Source organism: Neomonachus schauinslandi, chromosome 1 (assembly GCF_002201575.2).
Source record: "Neomonachus schauinslandi chromosome 1, ASM220157v2, whole genome shotgun sequence".
Taxonomy (NCBI): domain Eukaryota; kingdom Metazoa; phylum Chordata; class Mammalia; order Carnivora; family Phocidae; genus Neomonachus; species Neomonachus schauinslandi.
The window spans coordinates 202,453,513-202,479,657 of record NC_058403.1 but is presented as its reverse complement, the minus strand read 5'-3'; the positions used below and the strand labels follow the sequence as shown (position 1 = coordinate 202,479,657).

The 26,145-nt window shown below is 51.5% G+C and overlaps 1 protein-coding gene across 1 annotated transcript in view; it reads right to left on the bottom strand.

The window, feature by feature from the left end:
• The window catches only part of CPAMD8 (C3 and PZP like alpha-2-macroglobulin domain containing 8), a 72,591-nt gene that overhangs the window by 34,648 nt on the left and 11,798 nt on the right, over nucleotides 1-26,145 (bottom strand). The window contains exons 9-19 of the mRNA XM_021683204.2: nucleotides 24,825-24,909; nucleotides 23,439-23,547; nucleotides 20,697-20,924; nucleotides 17,562-17,732; nucleotides 14,320-14,448; nucleotides 10,261-10,444; nucleotides 9,015-9,187; nucleotides 8,271-8,420; nucleotides 7,746-7,907; nucleotides 5,777-5,919; nucleotides 2,098-2,160 (exon numbers count right to left, since the gene is read on the bottom strand). Of these exons, the coding sequence (XP_021538879.1) occupies nucleotides 2,098-2,160; nucleotides 5,777-5,919; nucleotides 7,746-7,907; nucleotides 8,271-8,420; nucleotides 9,015-9,187; nucleotides 10,261-10,444; nucleotides 14,320-14,448; nucleotides 17,562-17,732; nucleotides 20,697-20,924; nucleotides 23,439-23,547; nucleotides 24,825-24,909 (1,597 nt within the window). The remainder of the gene's footprint in view (nucleotides 1-2,097; nucleotides 2,161-5,776; nucleotides 5,920-7,745; nucleotides 7,908-8,270; nucleotides 8,421-9,014; nucleotides 9,188-10,260; nucleotides 10,445-14,319; nucleotides 14,449-17,561; nucleotides 17,733-20,696; nucleotides 20,925-23,438; nucleotides 23,548-24,824; nucleotides 24,910-26,145) is intronic.

The window sequence follows — 26,145 nt, the reverse complement described above, 5'->3', positions numbered from 1 at the left end:
TCTCGCTGTGTCTCTCTCTGTCAAATAAATAAATAAAATCTTAAAAATAAATAAATAAAAAAAAATAAAATAAAATAAAATACCCAGAGATGAATGAAAACAAAACATAACATATCAAAACTTATGGGATGCAGCAAAAGCTGTGCTAAGGGGGAAATTTATAGCTATATACCTATTAAAAAAGAAGAAAGATCTCAAATAAACAACCTAATTTCACAATTTAAAGAACTAGAAAAAGAAAAACAAACTAAACCCAAAGCTAACAGAAAGAAATAATAAAGATTAGAGCAGAGATAACTAAAATAGAGAACAGAAAAATAATAGAGTATCAACAAAACCAAAAGTTGGTTCTTTGCAAAGATCAATGAAACTGACCAGCTTTTAACTAGACAAAGGATAAAAAGAGAGAAGACTCAAATTACTAAAATATGAAAGTGGGGACATTACTACCCATTCTCAGAAATAAAAAGATTATTAAAAATACATGAACAATTGTACACCAAGAACTTGGATAATCTAGATGAAATGGGCAAATTCCTAGAAATGCAAAACCAATCAAGTCCAAATTACAAAGAAAACCAAAATCTGAACAGACCTAGAGCTGAACAGACCTGCAAGGAGATTGAATCAATAACCAAAAATCTCTTTACAAAGAAAAGCCCTGGACCTGATGGCTTCACTGGTGAATTCTAACAAACATTTAAAAAAATTTTTTTAAAGATTTATTTATTTATTTTAGGGGGAGGGGGAGGGGCAGAGGGAGAGGAAGAGAGAGTCCTAAGCAAACTCCAAGCCGAGCGTGGAGCCTGATGTGGGGCTCCCGCATCCCTTGATCCCACAACCTTGAGATCATGACCTGCACCGGAACCAAGAGTCGAACGCTTAACCGAGTGAGCCACCCAGGCGCCCCAAATTCTATCAAATATTCAAAGAAGAATCCTTGTGCACTGTTAGCTGGTGTGTAAAATGGTGCAGCCTCTGTGGAAAACAGGATGGCGGTTCCTCAAACAATTAAACACAGAATTACCATATGAGCCAACAATTCCACTTCTGGGTATCCACCCCAAAGAACTGCAAGAGGGGTCTCAAGGAGATACTTGCACACCTGTGTTCACAGCAGGGTAATTTATCATAGCCAAAAGGTGGAAGCAACCTGAGTGTCCACCTTGTTCAAGGTGCCAACCCTGGTACCCAAAACATTACCTGGCACCAAAAACATCTGGCCCCCAGAAAAAATAGATACATTTGGTACATTTGAATGGTAACAGACAGACAGCCCATCTTAGATTTAGACCCCTAGAATGAAACGCAGTCATCTGGATCTGTTCTGACCAGGAGTTAAGTCTTCCCATAATGGGGACACACACATCCTTAGGCTGAGGAGCCGCCAGCTGGGAGCTCAGTTCTGTGATGATGGCGTGCCATGGCATCTTGTGTCTGGAAGTGGGGCCCAGCTCAGCAGTAAGCCCACCCACGGCCCAGGGGGCATCTGATCTTTCCTGCCTAACTAGTTTCCCAGGGCAGACCACCATGACCTTCTACTAGTACCATTGGTATTCTGTCACCAAGCATTGAAAGAAAAAAAAGCCAACAGCATCTGGCAGGAATTTGGCACAGCAGGGCTTCTTCAGAAAGAACTGAAAAGGTGGTGGGGGGCAACGTGGAAAGGAAATATGCTGAGAAAAGCAGTCTGTTTTGTGGGCAGGAGCCCGAGGCCCCTGAGGAGTGAGGGAGGCGTGGGGGGGCGGGGTCAAGTTCATGTTCCAGGGAACTGTAATCATTTTAATGAGCTCGTTATGCAAACAGAGCGGATAGAGTTACCCCAAGTGGGAGTCATAAGAGGCACGAAGACCCTGCATTTCATATTTCCTGAGCAGATGTCCGAGGCCGCAGCGGGATTTGGGGCTGACTTCATGGTGTTGAGTTTTATGTGTTGGAAAAGGATGCCCAAAGTCTGACTCAGATGCTGATGTCAGATCTGAAAGCAAACCCACTGGGAACGATCTAGATTTGCCTGAGTGCCTCTGAGTCAGACCACAAACACAGCGAAGAAACGGCATCTTACTGTAAAAAAAAAAAAAAAAAAGCTCACTGTACCTGATGTTCAGACAACGCCAAATCCATGTTTCGGGGAAGAAGGTCCTTTTCGTCTTCTCTGCTCTATGAAAAATTAAAGAAGAAATGAGAAAGTGTCATGGGGCATACCTTAATTCTGGCACCTGGCAGGTAAACTTCTACCCAAGTAGAACGTAACATAGTAAGTCTTACCTGGAAAGGTTAACATTGGACTCAGTTAGGTGTCGTGGCTTAATTCTCTTGGCTGTCAATTAACACTCTACTTGATTAGGACGGAGGAGCGTGCTAGTTCTAGTTCTTTCACCTGGCAGGGTTAACATTCTACTTGATGAGGACTCATAGAAGTGATGCATCAAAGGTTTGACAGAATCACTTTAACTCAACAGTGGCACTTCACATCCTGAGTTTAGAAGGTAAGAAGGGTCACAGGGACCCCCCCCCCCCGCCATGTCTTCCCCTTTGCTAATTTCCCCCCTCTGGGTTTGCCATGTTTTTCTGTACCATCACATTGACTATCCACCACCACCCCCCAGCCCTCCCTGTTTCCTAAAGAGCACCTTCCATTCGGGTTCATCCTCAGGAGCCTCACACCCCACCTTCCTCAGGGACTGTCTTGTTCTTTAAAAAAATAATAATGGGACGCCTATGTGGCTCAGTGGGTTAAGCATCTGCCTTTGGCTCAGGTCATGATCCCAGGGTCCTGGGATCAAGCTCTGCATTGGGCTCCCTGCTCAGCGGGGAGCCTGTTTCTCCCTCTGCCTGCCACTCTCCCTGCTTGTACTCAATTTCTCTCTCTCTGACAAATAAATAAACAAAATCTTTAAAAATAAAAATAATAATTAAAAACAAGCCCTACTTGAAATTGGGCAAAACTTCTCAAAATTAAAAATGCTCACATCCTTTCAAACTGAAGTATCTCTCCAAGGAATGCACCCTGGAAATACCCATGGACACAGGTGCCAGGACAGAAAAATGGGTTGGTTCATGGCAGCAAACAGCCAAAAATCTCCATCAAGAGGGTGACTGGGTTAATCAGCTGGTAGCACATTCATGCCATGGGATGCTACATGCCAGTCTAGCAGAGTGAGGTCAGTGCAGGTATACTGAGATGGGTTGGTCTCCAAGACTTATTGTTGACTTTAAAAAGGAAGGCCTGGAACAGTATTATAGTGTTCTCTCATTGTTTTTTTTTTTTTTTTTAATCCTTGTTTAGGGGCACCTGGGTGGTGCAGTCAGTTAAGCATTCGACTCTTGGTTTCAGCTCAGGTCATGATCTCTGGGTCCTGGGATCGAGCCCTGCATCAGGCTCTGTGCTGAGCACTGAGTCTGCTTGGAATTCTCTCTCCCTCTCTCTCTGCCCCTCCTGCTCGTGCTCTCCTTCTCCTCTAAAATAAATAAATCTTTTAAAAAATCCTTGTATATGCACAGAAAATTTCTAGAAGGATATCTAAGAAATTATTGACCATGGTTGCCTCTAAACAAGGGAATGGAGGGTGTAGAGGCAGGAGAGAGACTTACATTTAATTACAAAAACTTTCACACTGCTTGAAAAAACTTTAACCACTGCATATGGTTAAGAAAAGATCTTGTCCTCAGGATATGGATGTGTGAACCAATTACAAAAAGGCAGGGACACTTCCTTTTAAAGGCATGTCTTATGCCTCTCTCTGCGCTGGGATTTACAATTGCCTTCGTGGTTTGGGGTTTCAGAAAATTACTTTCATACCCACTCCAGGCCAAGCTCTTGGGGTTCCTGCACATGACAGGGTCAGGGCCCCCGAGGTGGTGTCTGGTGGGTGGAGGCCCTCACCCAACCACATGCTAGAAATGCCTCCGTATGCCTCCAAAGTACCCAGTGGGGAGCCTGGTCTGCCCATGCCATGATTTGGAGTTTAGAAACTAGGACCCTCGAGGGCCTGCCACACTCCTGCTAAGTGTGCAGCCCAGGCAGGAAGAACCTAGGAGAACAAAGTATCCAGGAATCTCAATCTAGACAGAAAGGGTGTGAAAGATGGAGAGGGCTTTTGTGGACAGGCCTGCCAGGGCGGGAGGTCCCCTGGGCCACTTCTGGCTCAGCACAAAGGCTGAGGAGTGTGGGGCCCACCTTGAAGGTCTCCAGAGAGACCAGATCCTGAGGCACTACTGACCACACAGACCCCAGCCCCAGCCCCTTGGTTCTGAGTCCCTCTTGGAGGAGTGGGCAGGAGGGAGTAAAGCCAAGGCCTGCCTCCCCCATGCCAGCCCCTAAAGCCAGAAAGAGTGGAGAGCCACGGTCTTCAGAACACTCCCCCTTCCCCAGCTAGCTGGCTGAGAGCTGGGCTTGAGAAGGGAGTAAGACAGGCAGCAGAAGAAGGGGGTGGGAGAGAAGGGAGGGGAGACAGGAGAGAGGAGAAAAACACCACCTCCTGTGAAACAAAGTTTTCCAGGACTCCAGGGACAAAGCCACAAATCTAAGGGAGAGATGTGAACCCGTCTCCCTCAGTCATCGATAAGTTAGCAAACAGACAGAAAAACAAGAAGTGAGCAAGAATATGGAGGATTTGGGCATCCCCATCAATAGGCTTGACCTAAAGTATGCATACAGAGCCTTGTACCGAATTGATGGGGGCTGGGATCTTCTTTTCTTTTTTTTAAAGATTTATTTATTTATTTGAGAGAGCGAGAATGAGAGAATGAGAGAGAGAGAGAGTACATGAGAGGGGGGAGGGTTAGAGGGAGAAGCAGGCTCCTCGCCAAGCAGGGACCCCGATGCGGGACTCGATCCTGGGACTCCAGGATCATGACCTGAGCCGAAGGCAGTTGCTCAACCAACTGAGCCACCCAGGCGCCCTGGGATCTTCTTTTCAAGAAGACACAAGCCTTTACAAAAACTGGCTACACAAAAAGCCTTCAAAGTAAGAACCAGAGAATGGATAACATACAGACCACATTCACCAGTCATAATGCATGTTTGATACAAATTTATAAAACAGATGAAAAAATAATTTAAAATATCACTTTGAAAGTTTAAAACATGTCCACTTCTGGGTAAGTCACAGCTCAGAAAGCTAGCACCCATTTGGAACCAAGCAACAATGGAAACACTTCATGGCATGACCCAGGAGCTGCCAGAGCAGCATTCTGAGGAAAATTCATAACCTTCAAAAGGCTTAAATGTGTAGAGTTAAAATAAGAGACTGAAAAGCGTTACTCGGTGTCCAACTTGAAAAGGCAGAGAATTGAAGGAGAAAAGGGAAGAGAGAGGAGGAGAAGGAAGAGGAAGGAACAGGTGGAGGAAAGAGATAATAGAAAGAATTTTCTAAGTACAGTCCCTGGGAGAGGGAGGGTCAAACTCCAGCTTCCCTCCCCACCCCAAACCCTCTGTTCCAGGGAGCTCTCTCCTGATGCATCTTCCTCCCTCTGCACCCCCAGCCCCCTACACACTCGGGTGTGGCCAGGAACTGAGGAGGGGGGCTGAAGTGGTCAGTTCCCTAGCCCACTAGGTCAGTAGTGACTTTGCCCTTGGGGGACACTGGGCAATATCTGAAGACGTTTTCGGTTGTAACAACCAGGGGAAAGGGGTGTTATTGGCATCAGGTGGGTGGAGGCCAGCGATGCCGCTCAGCACCCGCTGCGCATGGACAGCCCCGCCACAGAGAATGATCCAGCCCCCAGTGTCTGCAGGATGAGGTCAGACAATGCTGCTCGAGGCGGCAATTACCTGGGGGGTTGTCTGGAGGAGCCCGCCGCCACCAGGCTTCCCGTGTGGGGCTGGAAGGCAGGGACAGCCTCATCCGTGTATAGGCCGCCATCCTGTCGGTGGTTCAGGCTCACCAGGTTGGTCATCACCACCAGGCCCGTTTCCTAAGCAATAGACAATGCCCGGAACCCCGGTGGGCAAGCGGATGTGATGGCCCCAACAGTTCCACCACTTTGGGGCTACCAGCCCGACATCACCGCTGCGTCGTGGCTCTGAGGGAGTCAGTCCTCTGCTCTGGGCTTGGTGACACAGGCTGAGGGGATCATGGGACCCAGTGACCACGCAGGGCAGAGCGGCGGGGAGACCAGTGCATCTGCGGCTCGGGACAAAGAGCCACATGTGTGACTCCGTTTATGTGAAACATCCTGAACAGGCAAATCCACAGGGACAGAAAGCAGATTCATGGTTGCCGGGGGGGAGGGGGGAGGGAGTGACTGCTCATGGGGACGGGGTTTCCTTTTGAGGTCATGAAAATGTTCTGGAATTAGACAGACGTGCTGTTGCACAACACTGTGAGTGTCCTAAATGCCACCCAACTGTCCACTTTAAAATGGTTCATTTTGGGGTGCCTGGGTGGCTCAGTCAGTTAAGCGTCTGCCTTCGGCTCAGGTCATGGTCCCAGGGTCCTGGGATCGAGCCCTACATCGGGCTCCCTGCTGGACGGGAAGCCTGCTTCTCCCTCTCCTGCTTCCCCTGCTTGTGCTCTCTCTCTCTCTCTCTCTATCAAATAAATAAATGAATAAAATGGTTCATTTTTTTGTTATTTCTGCTAATTGTGAATTTCACAATTAAAAAAAAATCAGTTGGCACCATGCCTGATCTAGACCAGAGACAGATGACTGCAATTGTGACTGTTACTACTTTCATCACTGTGTTAAATACTGAGAGCGGGGCGCCTGGGCGGCTCAGTCACATAAGCCTCTGCCTTCAGCTCAGGTCATGATCTCAGGGTCCTGGGATCGAGTCCTACTTCGGGCTCCCTGCTCAGCGGGGAGTCTGCTTCTCCCTCTGCCTCTGCCCCTCCCCCAATTTGTGCTCACTCTCTATCGCTCTGTCTCAAATAAATAAATAAAATCTTTAAAAAAAATGCTGGGAGCCACTCAATTGTAGGGAAGCCCCGCTCTGCTTTGGGAACAAGGAATGTAAAGTCAGTTGCTTGGACTCAGAGGCATCACCTCTTAATTCCAAAAGCTGCCAGGGCTCAGTTCAAGCTGCCAGGAGTTCAACAAATGTGTCATTGAAACGTCACCTGTTCCAATGCAGATATAGATACACGTATCAATACAGATACAGACAGATATAGATGTGTAATGTATTTTTTAGCTACTGCAGCAAAATGTTAATTGTGGGATCTAGGTGGTGGGTATATAGGTGTTTGTTAATTTGTTCAACTTTTCTGTATGTCTGAAAGTCTTCCATAACAAAAACAGGAGAAAAAGGATGCATTTTAAATGATTTCAAAACTGGGATGAAAAGCACCCACAAATGGGCGGTGCATTCGAGTGGAGACCGCCAGCCTGCTCATGTGGGCTCCTGGCATGATCTAGAACGATGCTCGCACCTACTGCACCCCCTGGGACCCCTGGCCCCCGCAGCCAGGAAGGAGGAGCACGGATGTGAGCAACAAATGTTGGGGTGGGCGGCTGTCTGCTCTCAGGGTGAAGGTTTTCCTTCCAGCAAAGCACCCTTGATGCCTTTGCTTCGTCCCAAGTTCAAGTTATCAGTCGACACTCATAACGTTCTACACCTTGTCTGCCTTGCAAATTGGGAGGGTCCACTTATGAGCTCTCGTTGGAGAGAATCAAAAATTAGTGCTGCCCCAATAAAAGTTTGGAAATGTCCCCGACCATCTCTGTATCCCCGAGATCGTCTGTTTCAAAGTGAGAGGCACTTGGAAGGGGGCGGTGGGTCTTAGACCACCTGTCCTTACAGTGAAGGCAGACCCGGAGTCCTTGGTGATGCCCCAGGGCCACGGGAAGATGGAGGAGCGCCGGCGTCGTCGGGCCGCCAGTCCAGCCCACCAGAAGGACCCATCCTCCCGGGACGCCCCGAAGGCATCAGAAACATCATAATCTTCCAATTCCCGGAAAACCTACAGGCAAAGGGGAACAGGGGCCAGTCTACTGGAGGTTTCTTGTCAACCCAACCTGGCTCTCGGGGGTCTGGCATGCTCCTATTTCCACCTCCTTTCATGAATATCACTTGGAGACCATCTTGGGGGATGGGCATTGGTGTCATCGGGCAGAGGGGCTGGAGAGGTAGGACCTGGACAATGTTATATTGCAAGAGTCTGATGAATTTGACCCCAAGATCTTTCAACTCACCAAAGCAACCATCAGGACTGGGTTCACCCGTGAGAGAAAGAACCTAGACTCACATGGGGCCCTTCACTTACTGGAAAGCGAGAGCCCCCCGTGGAGGTGCTGGACCCTGGCGCCCGAGGGCCCCTACGCACCTGGGCCGGAGTCAGCTGGAACCCAGACCTGAGCAGGTAGATGCTCTTGTCCACTGCAGTGACACACACGCAGCTGCCCCTCGCAGCCCTGACCCGCAGGTCAACAAACTCCCCGGGCTGGGTCTCGTTTGCCGAATACGTCAGTGAAACCTGGACCCAAACACAGCGGAGAAATCGGGAATTTGGCCAACCTCTCCCGACTGACCTACCCACCCTCTCCACCTGCCAACGAGAGTTGGTCCTCGCCAGCTCAGTGGGGGACCCTGGCCTTGCTGCCCAGGCGAGGACAAGGGCGGGAGGCAGAGTGACAGGAACAAGGCCGGGGCAACTAGAACATTCTGTGCGGAGGACGGGAGAGGAGGAGAGGGGTGGGGAGACAGGCACCGGCTGAGGGCATGTGGCAGCCAGTTTCAAAGGATGCAGGGACGGGGTGGGGCAGAAGGTTGAACCCGCTGCTGGGGACAGGAGCAGTGTCCCCTTAGGCCTGGAACCCAGTGGGGACAGAGAACAGCGGACTGCTTTCCCTGGGTGGGGTTAATGCAATCCCCCTCTGGGGGACTTTCGGAGGAACATAAAGATGCGACTTATGTTGCTATTATTCCTGAAGGCAGGGCGGCCCTTACAGTCCCGCCTGTGACACCCTCTGCAAGTCCAGGGGCAGCTGTGACCCGGACACAGACACCCCGGATGGAGCTTGCCTGCCCACCCCTCCCCCGCTCCCCTTGCTGGCTCCCCATGTTCTACCTGGTTTTCAAAGAAGGTCTCAACAGCAAACTGGAGACTGTCGGCAACCCCTTCACCATTCTCCCTGACATAGAAGACGAGCAGGCGGCCCAGGGGGACCATGCTGGGGCTCACGGCCAGCCGGAGGGAGGTCACACACACGTTGACCTCAGCTGCTGGGGCAGGAGGGGGCTCTAGGACAAGTCAAAGGTGGGGAGAGGCATGAGAACCCAGCAGCCCACAACGGGACCACCAATGCCCCAGGCTGCCCTCGGGGTGACATGCGGCACCGCAGGGGGAGGTGCTGGCCCCAGGCAAGTGATCCATAGATACTCACATCCCCTGTTACTTCACCTAGAAGGGAAGGGAAGCCCAAAACGATGCGGGGGTAGGATTCCCAAAGCACTATGCCTGCCAGCAGTTCTCAGCCAGCGCGATGCTGCCCCCCAGGGGACATTTTTGGCTGTCACGACTTGGGAGTGCATCTAGTGGGCGGGGCCGGGGATGCGGCTCAGCACCCTACAGAGCACAGGGACAATGATCCAGCCCCAAACGTTAGTAGTGCGCGGCGTGGGAAACTCTGCCTTCCCATGAGAGGGACCCTGTCTGTCTGCCTGCCTGCCTATCTATCTATCTCTGATTCTCACCTACAGGTGACTTTTCCCCTTAGGGACACTGGCAGTATCTGGAGACTTCTTAGGTTGTCACACTGTGCGTGGATAGGTGGCTGCCAGCAGCCGGCACCTAATGGGTGGAGGCCGGGGATGCTGCCCCACACCCTGCCGTGCACAGGAGGGCCCCACTACAAACGGCCTGCCTTCAAGTGTCCCCCTGCCTCCCGCCCAGTGTGGGGATCCTGCTTGAGGCAGAAGGGCTACGAGGCAAGAGGAGGCTAAGGAAGACCCAGCGGAGGTGGTGGGTCTCGCGAGAAGCACATGGAGTCAAGGAGAGGGAGGAGGAGAAGGACTCCTAGGTGGGAGGGATTCTGGGCTGGCAGATGGCAACACAGCCCGATGGGGGCCAGCGCACCCCTGTCCCCCTGCAGACAGGCAGTGAGGACAGCCTGGGGAGGACCTCGCCACCTCCAGCAGCTGGTCACTGCCCGCCCCCTGGCCCGAGCCCCATCTTGCCCGGGACACGTGCCCTCCGCCCCGAGGCAGGCACCCGCTCCGGGCTGAGCCCCGCTTCCCCCTCCTTTCCGGGGTGACTCGCCCCAGTCTCAGTGGTTCAGAAGGAACAAGGAACTCCGGTCAGTGGCCTGGCTCACCTGTCTCCGAAAGGTGCATTAAGCGAATGGGTGTCTCTGGGGCCGCCCGCCTGCTTCTCTGGTGGGTGAGGGGCGCGGGCTGCTGGCCCGAGAGCACGATGTTGCCCCGCGTAGCCACCTCGTAGTACAGGGTGAAGTTGCAGGGACACGTGGACTTCATGGGGAAATGGGCTTCCTCTCCGACCTGGGGGAGACATGCAGCATGGGGAGCACTGCCTGGCACCCCACGGCCTGGCACCAACGCCAGAGCCCACCCCGGGGCAGACGGCTGCTCTGGGGCCACAGGGAGGCCAGGACATGGCTGGGCAGGGGCGCTGGCCTCAGGGCCCAGAACGGGGCATCATGACAGAATTCAGAGGAATGACAGAATTCAGAACCGCCATCACGCAGCCCCCCTGGCGATAAGGGATTACAGCCAGGATTGTCAGTGATGCTGGGGTGGGGGGAGGTTGCTGGGGGTAAGGACATTGTGGCATGAGCCTCAGACTGTCACCCCCATTATTCAGCAGCCTCCCCTGCAAGGGGAAAGAGCTGGGGAGGAATCAGACCCAACCCAAGGATATGATCAGCTCCAGCAAGAGTGGGGTGTCCTCAATCTGTGCCTCTTGCCAGGGCCCCAAAAGAGCAGCACATACGTAGCAATTCTGCCTGATTCTAATTCAGAATGTGGGATCATCTGTAAGACCACGGGCCTGAATTCTTCACAAACGTCATGGCAATGAAAAGGCAGAGGCAGGGACCGTTCCAGATCAAGAGCAACTATGGGCACAGAAGAGCCAAACGCAACACGTAAACTGATCCTGAATGAAATGCAGGCATGCACACGTGCACGCGCGTTCCCATAGGCACATGCAGATGGTTGCACGCTTACACTTGTGTGCATGAGATTATGTACACGTGCATGGGTTGTTCACACGCAAGACATAAGTTACACCTTGGGGACATCTTTGAAAATCGGAATATTGCCTGTGAATTAAACAATATCTTAACATAATTTTCTTAGATGCAACAAGAGCCTTGAGATCATGCTGAAGAATGTCCTTATTTTTAGGACATGTTATGATCAAGTATTTAAGAGTGAAGCATCATAATATCTGTAACTTATTTTCTAATGTTGCCGCCAAAAAAAAAAAAAAGTCTAAAGGAATAGATGGATGGATGGGTAGATGGCTGGGTGGGTGGGTAGGTGGACAAGTGAGCTGGTTGAGTGGGAGGATGGATGGATGGAGGCAAAATGTTAATTCATAAATCTAGGTGAAAGGCACATGGTTTTACCGTTTTTTACGATTTCTAAGTTTGTAAATGTTCACCTTATAAAAAGACATCTATAAACAAAAGTTCCCTTGCATTTCAGATGTTGGAAAAAAGAAAAGAGCAAAACCTTCCTCCTCTTCACGAATGAACCCCATGGTATCACAGCAATCCTAAAAGACTGGCTTGCCAGGCCCCGTTCACAGAGCAGCTCCCCCTTACATGCGCCTCGGAGCTGGAGGAAGGGTAAAGGAGCCTGACATAGAGCCCAGGCTGGACCCAGCACGGCCACTCTTGTCTCAATGCCCTGAGGTTGCGCCCAGGGCCCCTCGGTGACAGTCGCGGGGGGAGGGGCTGGAGCCTGCTGGGCCGACTCAGGCAGGATGGAGATGTCCCTCCGAGGGGAAAGTCCGAGTGGCCCAACCAAGTCCCTGCCTAATAGGAACTGCAGTACCAGCGGCTGGGGACACAGGGCTCCTTCCCGCCCCCCGTGGGATGGCAGCCAAGGCCAGCATCCCCACAACACGCTGCTGCTTGAATAGCATTAATTACAACAAGAACAGCGTGTTCAGCCAAGCCAGGCACAATCTCGAATGACTTTCTCATTCTCATAACCCCTGCAGAGGGCCGCTAAGCCCCCGAAACGGGCAGCCCCGGCGCCAGGATTCCTCTGAGCTGCATCCCTGGCCGCCTCGGGTCCGGACCGCGGCTCTCAGAAAGGGAATGCCAGAGGCTTACGGGGTTGGTGAGGCCTGGGAGCAATGTCGGGGAGCCTCTAGCTAAGGGAGCTAACAGGGTGCTTTATTATACATCTATCCTCCAAGAGATGAGGGGGTGAACAAACCACCATTCGTCCACACCATATGACGGAAAGACAAGGCAGAACCTTCGATGCGTGTTGTTAAGAGAAAGAAGCAATGTGAAAAAGCTAAGTGCCGTACGGTTCCAGCTACAGCAGTCCCCCTTATCCGTGGTTTCGGTTACCCGCCATCCACGGGGGTCTGGAAGCAGCCTAACGCCACATCACAACACCTGCGTCATTCCCCTTACTTCATCCCCTCATGTAGACATTCCATCACCTTGTGATCACAAGCCGGGTGGGCACAGTACGGTGTATTTTGAGAGAGAGAAACCACAGTCACGTGGCTCTTATTACAGTGTATTATTACGGTGCTTCTATTTTATTATGAATTATTGTTGGTAATCTCTTACTGTGCCTAATTTATAAGTCAATCTGTGTCATAGGTACGTATGTATAGGAAAGAACGTCTAAGTAGGGTCTGGTACTATGTGCAGTTTCGGTCAGCCACTGGGGAGGCAGGGATGTATCCCCGTGGCTAAGGGGGGACGACTCTATACGTGGGATGGGAAAACTGCTATTTTGAGTTGCTACCTGGGCATTTGATGCCCTGACAAGCTGCTCACACCCTGAGTCTGGATATTGGGTTGAGGACCCGAGCTTAGGATTCTGGCCACAAGTTTCTGCTTCACTTTTCCTCGCATGTCTTTTAAAATAACCACTTAGCAGGATGCCTGGGTGGCTCAGTCGGTTAGGCATCTGCCTGCGGCTCAGGTCATGATCCCAGGGTCCTGGGATTGAGCCCTGCATCGGGCTCCCTGCTCAGCGGGGAGCCTGCTTCTCCCTCTGCCTGCTTATGCACTCACTCTCTCTGACAAAGAAATACATAAAAATCTTTAAAATAAAATAACCACTTAGCACTGACCGCCCAAATGTTAGTGACCTCCTCCTCAACCACCTTATGAGTCACAGGTGCTTGCTGCCCTGTTGTCTCCTGCTCGCTTGTGACCTGGGATGGAGGTGACCCAGCTCACTGGGCACCCGCCCACCCCACTCTGCGATCTGTAAATAAATCTCGTGACTTGACTTCCTTTGTGCGTGTCTATTGAAACTGTGCCTCCGATTAAACCAACCCCAGGGGTTTTCACTTCTCCCAACACGATACGACATTCTGGAAAAGGCAGAAGAATAAAGACAGTGAAAAGATCGTTGGTTGCCAGGGGCTAGTGGGTGTGGAGGGATGAATGAACAGGTTGGGGGGAACCCAGAGGATTTTTAGGGCAATGAAACCATTCTGTACAATACTATAATGCTGGATGCATGTCATTATATGTTTGTCCAAACCCACGGAATCTGCAGTAGCAGGAGAGGCCCCTAACGTACCCTGCAGACTTTAGTCAATAAGGACACGTGGACACTGGCTCATCAACTGTAATGGGCGTGCCACCCGAAGGCAAGCTGCTAATCTTCAGGGACACTGCACGCAGAGGAGAGGGGGTCCAGAGGAACTCTCTGCACTTTCTACTCCATGTTTACAGCTCCCTATCTCCACACACATCTCCGCGCATCTTACTTAAGCGGGATTGTTGAAGAACAGACCGGGAAGAAGGAACACGAGACCCAGCTCTGGGGCTGTCTCATCTCTGTACTGTGTCTGCAAGCGTGGGCTGGGGAACCCCGGTGCCTGCGCCCAGCAAGTGCCAGCTGCAGACGGCGGGAAGCTGGGCCAACCGCAGGGGTCCCGCCTCGGGCCTGAGAGCAAGCGACTGCACCCCGAGGGCCAGGTTTATCATAGTAAACACCGGGGCCACAGCCTAAATGTTCACTATAATTAAATGACGGGCATTCATCCCGAGGAACCCCCCCGCCCCGTGCTGGAGGGATGGGGGCTCCGGCTTCAGTACCAGCATCAGCCCTTCTGGGGGACGAGCAGGTGCCAGGTGCGTGCTCATGGCTTTCTGGGCCCATCCTGCCGGGGAAGGGAGTGGGGGGACACCTGAAAGCCTTACCTGCAGGGGGCGGGAAGGTGGCTGCAGCTGCAGATAGCACTGGCTGGGGGAGTACCAGCTGCTGAGAGACAGGTAGCTGGGCAGGTACTGGGCCCCCACGGGCTTTCCATTGAGTGCTACCACCTTGGTCTGAAGAAAAGAGGGTACTTGGTCAAGGCCTGGGTGCTTGGTGGAGGAAGGGGGTCTTGGGGATGCCTCTGCCTGCCCTGGCCTGCAGCAAGACCCTCTCATGTTCCAATTTGCTTTTGGGGACCCCTCGCCCCAGTTCTCAGAGACTGCGGTCCAATGTGCCTTAATGCACTGCTCCCCAGCTCCAGGAAGCAAGTGGCCAAGACTGGTCACAGGGTGTAAGGGGGTGGCTCAGCAGAGGCAGGTGACTCATGTGGCCACCAAGAGATAGTTCTATCACAGGCATATTAGGAAGCCCTCCCCATCCCCATTTCTCTCCCTCCTTCTCTCTCTGGCTTGCCAGTGGCCCTGGTGGCTTCTCAGAGGGGCTAACAGGCCTGGGAAGTGACCACAGAGAAGGTGGACAGGAGGAGTGGCTGTGTTGGACAGCATCCCCGGGGCTCTTGACCCTGCAGCTCCCTGAGCTCAAGTCCTTCCCCTCCATGCCCGCCAAGCCCCGCAGGGGTCGTTATACTGCTTTTTGCTCCCTTGGAGTTTGAGCCTGTTCCCTTCACTTGCTGCTGAAAGACTACAGGGCAACACAAGGGAGAGGCCAGAGGTGCAGATCGAAGACTTCTGTGAGATCAAGAATAAAGACGTTGGGGGCGCCGGGGTGGCTCAGTTGGTTAAGCGACTGCCTTCAGCTCAGGTCGTGATCCCAGGGTCCTGGGATCGAGTCCCGCATCGGGCTCCCTGCTCTGCGGGGAGCCGGCTTCTCCCTCTCCCACTCCCCCTGCTTGTGTTCCCTCTCTTGCTGTGTCTCTCTCTGTCAAATAAATAAATAAAATCTTTAAAAAAAAAAAAAAAGAAAAAAGACGTTGGTCCATTTTGTCCCCAGTTTCTGGGAGGTAGCCTCTAAAGCCCTGAGGTCTCCCAAGTGACGAGCGTGTCTGTTATTCACGGTGTGTCTTGGTAACACGTGTTACCAAGCTGACTCAGGACAGGGACAAGGGGCTGGGGCTTCGAGATTCGTGCTACCAGCCAGACCTCCGCGGAGGGAGCTCTGGCTAGAACCGGAGTTTAGTCGCAGAGCCAATGACTCATGCCTATAGCATGCCCCTGGCTGGCGCTTCTCTGTGGCTACTGTCACACGTCACATGTCGCGAGCCGGGAGGGTAGGGTGTCCCAGGGACTCCACAGGGACAGCACGAGAAGCTTCAAATGGGGGGCCCTCTCAGGTTTCTCCCTCTGCCCTGTTCTTTTTGTTTTTTTAAGATTTTATTTATTTGACAGAGCAAAAGCAGGGGGAGCGGCAGAGGGAGAAGCAGACTCCCCACTGAGCAGGGAGCCCAATGCGGGGCTCGATCCCAGGACCCCAGGATCACGACCTGAGCCGAAGGCAGACGCTTAACGACTGAGCCACCCGGCGGCCCTCCCTTGCTCTCTTTGGCTGGTCCTAATCTGCCACATCGCTGTAATAAAACTGTGACTGCCAAACATACAAACCTGCAGTTAAAAAATAAGCCCTGGGGATGGCATCTTCAGCGTGGTGACCATGGTTAACAATACTGTACTGTATATTTGGAAGTTGCTAAGAGTAGATCTCCAAATTTCTCATGATAAGGAAAGAAAAATGTGTAACGATGTGTGGTCCCCATTGACCACACTTAATGTGGTGACTGTTTCACAACACGTGCAAATACGGACTCATGTTGTCCGCCCGAAACGAACACACAGCGATGTGTCAATTACACCTCAGTTAAAAATAATTAGGGGCGCCTGGGTGGCACCGTCAGTTAAGCGTCCGAATTGATTTTGGCTCAGGTCATGATCTCGGGGTCCTGGAATCGAGCCCCACATCAGGCTCTGCGCTCAGCGCGGAGTTGGCTTGTCCCTCTCCCTCTGCTCCTCCTCCCAGCTCATGCACTCTCTCTAAAATAAATAAATACATCTTTTAAAAAATTAAAAAGTAAAAAAGTAAAAATAATTAATATTTATAATTAGTTTTGTGTTTAAGAGAATTAAAGACCTTTTCCTAAGCAGTGTTTAGTAACAGAAACAGAATATCTTTCTATTAAAGTGACATTTTTGGGACAAGCTCATTTTTAGACATGTATCTATAAGACAGAAAATTTTTCAGCTAATTCTGGTATTTGTAGTATTTCGGGGCTTTGCTGCTACTTAATTGCTAGGGGACTAATGGAAATAAAGGAATGACTTTTGATCATTAAAAAAAAAAAAGCTGTAATTGTAATAATGATTTTGTAGCCAGTTGGAGGGCTGTAGCCTGGAGACCCTCGAGCTTGCAACTTGGATGGTTAAAAGTCTTTAAGGACATGTCGCCCCACAGAGGACACAGTCACCCCAAGTGTCCTTGGCTCCCACCTACACATTTACTCTAGGCGGCCCCCCACCCCTTCCCTGCCATCCAGCGCCCTTGGGGCCGTCACAGAGCCAGGGGTGGGGGGTGCTGGGACACCCTCTTCTATCACTCCTGCTCCTCCCTCCCCTGACAATGGGACCCCATGTCCTGCCCATTCTACCTTCACAGCTCCAGGCTCAGTGGCCTCTCTGTCATCACCTCCTGTCTGCCCACCTGTGCTCCCACCCCCAGGTATCCCATTATGGTCACTGGAGCAACTGCTGGGTATCCAAAATCAGATCACTCTGTCCCCCTGATGCTGCCTTCTGGGTAAGCCCCAAGCACCCGTGTGAGATCAGGGGCACCCCACCAGCTCCCTCCTCCGTATCTTCCTGAAGGGCTCAGCTTGGCTGGGCCTTGCAGGACCCAATTACACGATGATGGAGGGCCTCTGGGCCTCTGCATGCTGTTCCACCCTCTCAGAAGCAGCCTGGATGACCCTCTTCAAAGTCAGGAGTCCACATGATGAAATCCCTTTGGGCCAGCCTCCTTCAGCATGGCAGAGCCAGAAGACCTCACCTCTCCTTGACCTCCCATCTTGCCCTGGGATGGGCTGGTTATCCATCCCCCAAACTCCCCATCAAAGACTGTAAACTCCCTCAGGGCAGCAGTAGGCCACAGGTCCACTGAGCTGGTGCCCAAGCATGGACTGGGGAAGGCACCAAGGCTGTGTCTGGTGGCTCAATGACAAGGATCCAAGCAACTCACCCACCTCCAGCCACACGTGTTGGGCTGACATGGGGATGAAGGGGATTTCAAACCCCACCAGCCCTCCCCGGGATACAGATTCGATGGTGTAGATGTTGTCCTTCGGTGTCAGCTCTGCCCTGATCTGGACCGTCACCCCCTCAGCTGGGCTGCCATCAGGGTAGGACAGCTCCACCTGGAAGGGGTCACCAAAGATTCAACACAGTCAGGGCAGCACCACTCCCCAAACTGATCTAATCCCCCATCAGAATCCCAGCCAACTTCCCAGAAATTGACAAGCTGATGCCAAAATTCACAAGGAATTGCAAGGATCCCCAAATAACCAAAATAATCATGAAAAAGAGGAACAAAGGAGAACTCATGTGTCCCAATTTCAAAATTTACTAGGAAGCTACAATAGTCAAGATAACGTGGTACTGGCACAGAAGAGACATGGTGATCAATGGGATAGAACTGAGAGTCCAGATATAAACCCACACATCCATGGCAAATTGGTTTTCAACAAGGGCATAAGACCTCCAATGGGGAAAGAACAGTCTCCTCAGCAAATGGGGCTGGGATGACTGATGCCCACACGCAAAAGAATGAAGGTGAACCCCTACCTCACACCATCTACAAAAGTTAAAAATGGATCATAGACCTAAAGTCTAGCTTTGAAACACTTAGACAATGGCGGGGCGGGGTGGGAGGACTTTCGTGACCTTGGACCTGGCAAATAAGTCACAAGGTAGGAGTCACCATGTGCTGGCCGTTAGCCCGGTGCTGCAGGGGGAAGTGGGCCTCCTGGGCCACATGGTGTGGAATTAAATGAAGACCACCCGAAAAAGAACGAGCAAAGGCTATATTTATTCAGAACTTGCTGTAGCAAGGAGTCACAGCCACCATCACTGGTGTTTGGCAGAGGCTCAAATGCAGGTGAAGTGAGAAAGCCTTATAGCGAGAAACAGGGAAGGCTTCAGGTGTGTCCCAGTTGGAGGCTACTGGTGTGAAGAAGCTGTAGGTGGCTAACTGGAAGTGGAGTATCCTAGGCAATCGGTCAGGGGAGTGCACAGGGACTCAGTATCTTTCCAGGGTGTGGATTTATTTCTGCACTCTGAATTCTATCCCATCGGTCTCCATGTTCAAATCACAGTGTAGGAATCACCACGTGTTGGCCATTGGCCTGGTGCCACATTGGGGTGGGAACAGCATGGACAATGCTACGAACAGTTCCATGTGATGCTCAGACCTCATTCAGATGGGTAGAAAAGGCAGTCAGAACAAGGGGTTTGGAAGACAGGGATGGTGGGGCACCTGGGACTCAGTGGGTTAAGCGTCTGCCTTCAGCTCAGGTCATGATCCCGGCATGGTGGGATCGAGCCCCGCATTGGACTCTGTGCTCGGTGGGAAGTCTGCTTCTCTCTCTCCCTCTGCCCCTCCTCTCCACATGTGCGCATGCGCCAGTGTGCTTGCCACCCCCACAAATAAATAAATAAAATCTTAAAAAAAAAAAAAGAGGGACGCCTGGGTGGCTTCTGCTTTTGGCTCAGGTCATGATCTCAGGGTCCTGGGATTGAGTCCTGCGTCGGGCTCCCTGCTCAGTGGGGAGCCTGCCTCTCACTCTCCCTCTGCTTGCCACTCCCCCTGTTTGTGTGCTCGCTCTCTCTCTCTCTCTGACAAATAAATACAATCTTAAAAAAAAAAAAAAGAAGTCAAGGATGGTATGAAAGAAACATGGTCCGTGGGCCCTGAAGGACCCTAGAGTAGCCCCTCACCCGTGCAGATATTTGGTGACAGAGTGATGGGGGCTTCAGCCTACATGATCCCCACTTACAGCTCTGTTCTTTAATGCAGATGGTGGATAATCTCTCAGCCGTATGTGAAATGCTCCCCTTTGTTGATCTGACAGCCCAAACCCCTTCTTCATACACATTCTGACCTTGCTCCTTGTGCTTTAGCTTCTCTGCAAGCTGGGACCCCCAAAGCCAGGGGCACACAGGTTGTGGCTGGGATCGGGCATAGAGAGGAAGGAGGTCGCAGAATGGAGTGGAAGTAGCAGGACACAGCATGAGGACAGACCACCAGGATCCTGTGAGTGACCCACGGAAGGCAAGAGGGGCCAGGGATGTGGGTGGTGCACAGAGCTAAGGTCAGGCGTATAGCCAGCTTCCCTCTGGGGTAACCTGGGCACCACTGGCCTTGCCCCCACAGAACACAAATGCCCAGTGCAACAATTAGGATAAGGATCTTGGGGCGCCTAGGGGCTCAGTTGGTTAAGCGACTGCCTTCGGCTCAGATCATGATCCTGGAGTCCCGGGATCAAGTCCCGCATCGGGCTCCCTGCTCGGCAGGGAGTCTGCTTCTCCTTCTGACCCTCCTCCCTCTCATGCTCTCTGTCTCTCATTCTCTCTCTCTCAAATAAATAAATAAAATCTTTAAAAAAAAAAAAAAGGATAAGGATCTTGGGTTTCTGGTCATCTAAAACCTGACCGAGTCTAAGAATGCCATGGTAGGTGACATTGAATAGGTGGGCCTATTCAAAATGCCACTTTCCCCCAGGGGGTCTGAATCAGTCTCTCTCAGGGGCAGGAGATCTGCCTTTGGGAGCATTTCCTTGGATGCTAGTTCCTCCAAAAATAAAGTCAACCCAGATAAGAAACGCACTGCCTTAGAGAAACTGACTTAATAAATGGATATACCAGGTCTTGGTCTGTAGGTACAGGCATGTCTCTCTATGTTGAATAAAGTAGACCACCCTTTTAGATGGAGCAAAATGTCCAGTGTTCCTCACCCTGGGGTACTAGCTCTTTTTTTTTTTTTAATTTTATTTATTTATTCATAAGAGACAGAGAGAGAGAGAGAGGCAGAGGGAGAAGCAGGCTCCCCGCTGAGCAGGGAGCCCGATGTGAGACTCAATCCCAGGACCCTGGGATCATGTGGGGTACCAGCTCTTGCCATATCGGCAATACAGCCCTCGGTCCCCCGAGAGCAAAGGTTACACGGTGCAATTAAAGGACACCGTCTTCAGCAGCGTCCCCACTGCGGACCCACAGCGCCACCGCACTGGGTTCATGGTGGTCCTCGAACGGAGCTGGGGCGGAGGCAGTGCAGAGCCTGAGCCCTCAGATGGCCCCCTCTGGGCGCCGTCCCCAGCGCTTACCTTCCCCACGTAGGACAGGCCCGGTTTGAACTCCTTTCTAGTGTCCTTGGAGTAGCGGACGTCCACCAGCTGCCTCTGGACAGGGGTGGAGGCGTCAAATGCCACCTGCTGGCTCCCGTCCACACTGGTCACTGTGGCCCAGATGCTGACGGTGCCCCGGAAGTGTTCGGGGACATCGGCGGGGATCATGTCCTTCACACAGATGTCAAAGTCCTGGGAGCCGTGGATCTGGAGGCAGGAAGCACACAGAATGGTGCTCACTCGGGGTTAGAGTGGCTTCGAGGAACGACTCTCAAAAACACATCTGAAGCACAGGATGCTCCAGCTGCTGGAGGCCCAGGGGGACAAGCAGTGACACGGCCAACCTGCGCTGTGGGTCACTGTATCCCTTGCTGGATATGTAGCATGTCTCCGGGAGTAAGATGATTGCCCTCCAGCAGACAGCAGGGCAGGGATTTGAACCCGGTCACCCCTGCTTTGGAGCACTCACACCTGCCCCTGCTCCCGGGGCACAGAACGCCCCCATTTGACCTCTACCTCAGGACCCAGCTGGGGGCCTGGCAAACAAGCCACTTCCAGAAACAGCTTTGGACAACATTACTCAGTAAGCCAGAGCATTAAGGCAAGGGTCACAACCAGCAGAAGGGATGACAAGGGTCCAGGGCTGGAGGCCCCAGAGAGGCAGAGGACCTCCAGACTCTACATACATGGGAATGTGAAGTCACGTGGCCGCTTTGGCAAACAGTCTGGGAGTTTCTCAAATGGCTAAACTTAGTTACCCCTGAATAGACAAACAGACCATGGCCGGACCATATAGAAAAATGGCCAACCCATTATCTACGAGCCTTGAAGGAAGTCTGACCCCCATGTCTAGCAACTAGTAGGAAGACAAACCCCCATAACAGCCAGCCCCAAATGGCCAGGACTTGATTAATAACTGACAACTTCTAAGACTTTTGTCCCTACTTTTTTTTTTTTAAGATTTATTTTTTTATTTAAGTCATCTTTACACCCAACATAAGGCTCAAACTCATGGGCCCAAGATGAACAGTCGCTTACTCTACTGACTGAGCCAGCCAAGCACCCCTTTTTATTTTATTTCATTAAAGATTTATTTATTTATTTCAGAAAGAGAGAGAACACACGTGTGCACTAGCAGGAGGGGCAGAGGGAGAGGGAGAGAGCTTCTCAAGCAGACTCTGAGCTGAGTGCAGAGCCCGACGTGGGGCTCGATCCCACGACCACAAGATCCCAACCTGAGCCAAAACCAAGAGTCAGATGCCCAACCGACTGTGCCATCCAGGCACCCCCAGGCACGCCTTTTTAAGAAAAAAAATTTTTAAGTAAACTCTATCCCCAAGGTGGGGCTCAAATTCATGACTCCAAGATCAAGAGTCACATGCTCTACCTACTGAGCCAACCATATGTCCCATTTTGCCTTTACTTCTTAGAACCAAATGAGAAAGCCAAATATGCACCCCTAACCAATCTTACGGGATGCTCCCCTTCTAGTTAGGTGCCCACGGCTTCCCCACACCTACAGTCTCCAGCAGGGGCACACCTGAAGCCTTTCCTCTTTCTCACGATAAAGCTTCGAGCTGCCAAGTGGGGGTGATGGTGGCTGATTCCCTTGCTACAGCAAGCTCCGAATAAATAGACTTTGCTCACTCTTATGTGGGCAGTCTATTTAATCCCACACCACACAACCCAGGAATGCCACATCCAAGAGAAATGAACACGTCCAGCCTCACACAAACCTGTACACAAATGTTCAGAGCAGCATTATCTATAACAGCCAAAAAGTGGGAAAAACTCAAATATCCATCGACAGGTAAACGTAAAAACGAAATGTGGTCCATCCATACAATGGACTATTACTCAGCCATGAAAAGGAACACAACTCGGACACGCTACAATGTGGATGAACCTTGAGAACATGGTGCCGAGTGAAAGAAGCCGGACGCGAAAGATCGTATGGTGTATGATTCCGTGTATACCGAAAGTCCAAACCGGGCAAATTCATAGAGACAGAAAGCAGATCAGTGGTGGCCCAGGGCTGGGGATGGAAACAGATGAATTGCAAAAAGACGTGAGGGATTTGGGGAGGATTGGAAATATCCAAAATCTGGACCATGGTGGCTGTTGCACACCTCTGAATATACTAAAAGCCACAAATCCTACATTCTATATGTATGGCCCCTCTATGTACAGTATGTGAATTATATCTCAATAAAACTATTTCTTTTTTTTTTTTTAAAGATTTTATTTATTTATTTGACAGAGAGAGACACAGCGAGAGAGGGAACACAAGCAGGGGAAGTGGGAGAGGGAGAAGCAGGCTCCCCGCAGAGCAGGGAGCCTGATGTGGGACTCGATCCCAGGACCCTCGGATCATGACCTGAGCCGAAGGCAGTCGCTTAACCGACTGAGCCACCCAGGTGCCCCAATAAAACTATTTCTTAAAAAAACTCTGCACATAATATCTGGGGAGGAAACACATTAACATATCAATAGTGGTTGTGTCTGTCTGTCAGAGAAGAAATCACCTTTATTTCTTCTTTTTAAAAATATTTTCTAAAGTCTCCCTGATCAGCCTGCAGGAATTTTATCATTGGGAAAATCCTCACCGTATAAACTGTTTTAGAAAGTAAAATAAAATAAATGATCATGGAGCTGAAGCCAAGGGCAGGCCCTGCAGGAAGGGATCCATTGGATGAGCAGCATGGGGTCCCTGCTCCTCACCTTTATGGTTCTGAGGACGGGGCGCCCCACCTCCTGGCTGTAGTACCCCACACCATTTACAGTCATATTGATCGTTAAGGTCCCCGAGACAGGTTTCCCAAAGGTATACCTGGAACAAAAGGACAAAGAGGGTTAATTTCACATGGAGCAGCAGGGGAGGGGAGGGGTCAGTCTCAGGAAGGCCAAGCTCCCGTGGTATGGCCAGCTGATACAAGGATGCTTCCCCATCCTACATTCTGTGCTTATAGCCCTTCCCACAGCCCAGAGTCAGCACAGATAGGCCAGCATAGGGGCCTGCAATCCTCTGCACCAAGACTTGTATTTGACAGAAAAAGAGACCAAGGGTCAGAGAGGAACTCTGGACCCAAGAGCCGGAGGGTATGTGAGACAACCACTGGGCCTGCCACTTACTGAAGCAGGACAGTACAGAGGATCAAACAACCGTGGGCACCAGGGAAGCCTGGGCCTAAGTGCCCTGTGAATTCAACTTTGACCCAGGGATCAGACTGCTCAGTTTCCTCACCCCAATAAAACTATCCTCTCAGAGATGCTGGTAAAACTTAAATGTATGTTTGTCATGCCTTACGCAGAGCGGACACTTGCCTACAGGGCCCACGAGCAAGACGACAGATCACAGTGAATAAAAAAATAACACCAGGCATTTTGATAGTATTTTCTAGACTATAAAAAAAGGTGTGTGTACCCAACACATCCTTGGATTTTATTTTATTTTTTAAAATTTTATTTAAATATAGTTGACAACATCCTTGGATTTTAAAACACATGTAGCAGGGACACGTGGCTAGTTTGGTCAGTAGAGTGAGGCACTCTTGATCTCAGGGTCATGAGTTTCGAGCCCCACGTTAACAGCAGAGATTACTTAAAAAACAAAACAAAACAAAAAAACCCCCGCACAGCTGGAGGAGCGGAGGGCAGTAGAACCGTCTCAACCACAAGCTCTAGGAGGTGGCAGAGCTGGGCGGGAACACGTCTTGGAGGACTCTCCCTGGACGGCCCCAGAAAGGGACAGCGTCCCAGACACCCTCTGGTCAACCCTCACTTTGGAGCTGGTCATTAACCTGGTCATGAGACAGGTAATCCCTTCAAGAAATCCCTTGCGGGTCAGCCCATTCTCTGTGGGTGCTGTTTGCAAGGAAGCGGGGGGACACTGGAAGGGAAGGGAGATGGGTGCCCTCCCAGGGGGAGGGGAATAAGAGCTGGAAGAGGGGAATAACGGCTGGAAGAGGGGAATACCCCCGCCAGGGGCGTGTCTGAGAGAGGAGGGGCATGCCCATGGGGGCGTGTCCCGGGGAAGGGATGTGTCAACAGGGGAGGGGCGTGTCTACAGGGGGAGGGGCTCGCCCATGCGGGCCACCTCTTTCTCACCTGGCCCGCACAGTGCCCTTCTCGCATATGTCCAGGTCCCGGATATACTGGGGCGGGTCAATAAGGAGCTCAAATTTCGGCAACACTGGAAGGAGAGAGCAGAGAGGGAGGGGGGGCTCCCACCGCTGGGGTGGCCTCAGAAAGTCCTGGAGCTGTGGGAGGGATAACGGCAAAGCCGCAGCCCCGGGCCACCAAGCGGCCAACACCACAGGAATCCACACCCCCACCCTTCGCTGAGCGTGGGCAGCATTCTGGGGATTTTGCTGACCCACATCTATTTCCTATTTTGGGGGGACGCACACTTTTTCTCCTGAGAGGCCCACATCTCATCACTTTTAGGCCATGTGCTCTGCGTGCAGCCCGGCCCAGAGGTGCATGAGTGGCTCAGCCCTGGGAGCGTCCAGCCATCTGGTCACCCTGGGCAGCTTGGGGAGGAGGGACGGACACCCGGACACCCAGAAGCCGCACGGAGGAAACGCGAAGAAGCTGGTCCTTCGAGCTTGTGAGGCAAGGCCATAAATTCCTTTCCTTTTATTTCCAGAGGTTGCACTGGCCTTCTGCTGCTTGCAACTAACAGCCCTGCCCTCTACAGCCTTTCCTTCTAGGGCCTTCCTCTTGAAAGGAGAAACCCTTGACCAGGTTAAGGGAGAATTTCAGCACAGATGCAGAGTAAGTGGCTCTGGTCCATGTTCGTTCCCCAGCTCCTGTTAACATGAGCAATTTCCTGAATGGATCTCAACGTCTCAGCTCCCCCATCCGTGCACAGGGTCAGGATGATGAGGGAAGAACCAAAAGAAACAGACGTAAAAAGGAAGGGAGGGGGTGCCTGGGTGGCTCAGTCAGTTAAGCGTCTGCCTTCGGCTCAGGTCATGATCTCAGTGTCCTGAGATCGAGTCCCACATCGGGCTCCCTGCTCCTCGGGGAGCTGCTTCTCCCTCTCCCTCTGCTTGCCACTCCCCCTGCTTGTGTGTGCTCTCTCAGGCAAATAAATAAATAAATAAAATCTTTAAAAAATAATAAAAATTAAAAATTAAAAGGAAGGGAATTCTGACCCAGGCTATGACATGGATGAACCTGGAGGACATCATGCTGAGTGAAATACGCCAGACGCAAAAGGACAAATACTGTAAGGTCCCCCTTCCACGAAGCACCTGGACGAGTCAGAGTCCCAGAAACAGGAAGTAGGATGGTGGGCTAGCCAGGGGCTGGGGAAGGGGACGGGGAGTTAGTGTTTCGTGGGGACCGCCTTTCAGTCGGGAAGATGCAAAAGTTCTGGAAATGGAGGGTGGTGATGTCTACCAACAACATGAATGTCCTTAAT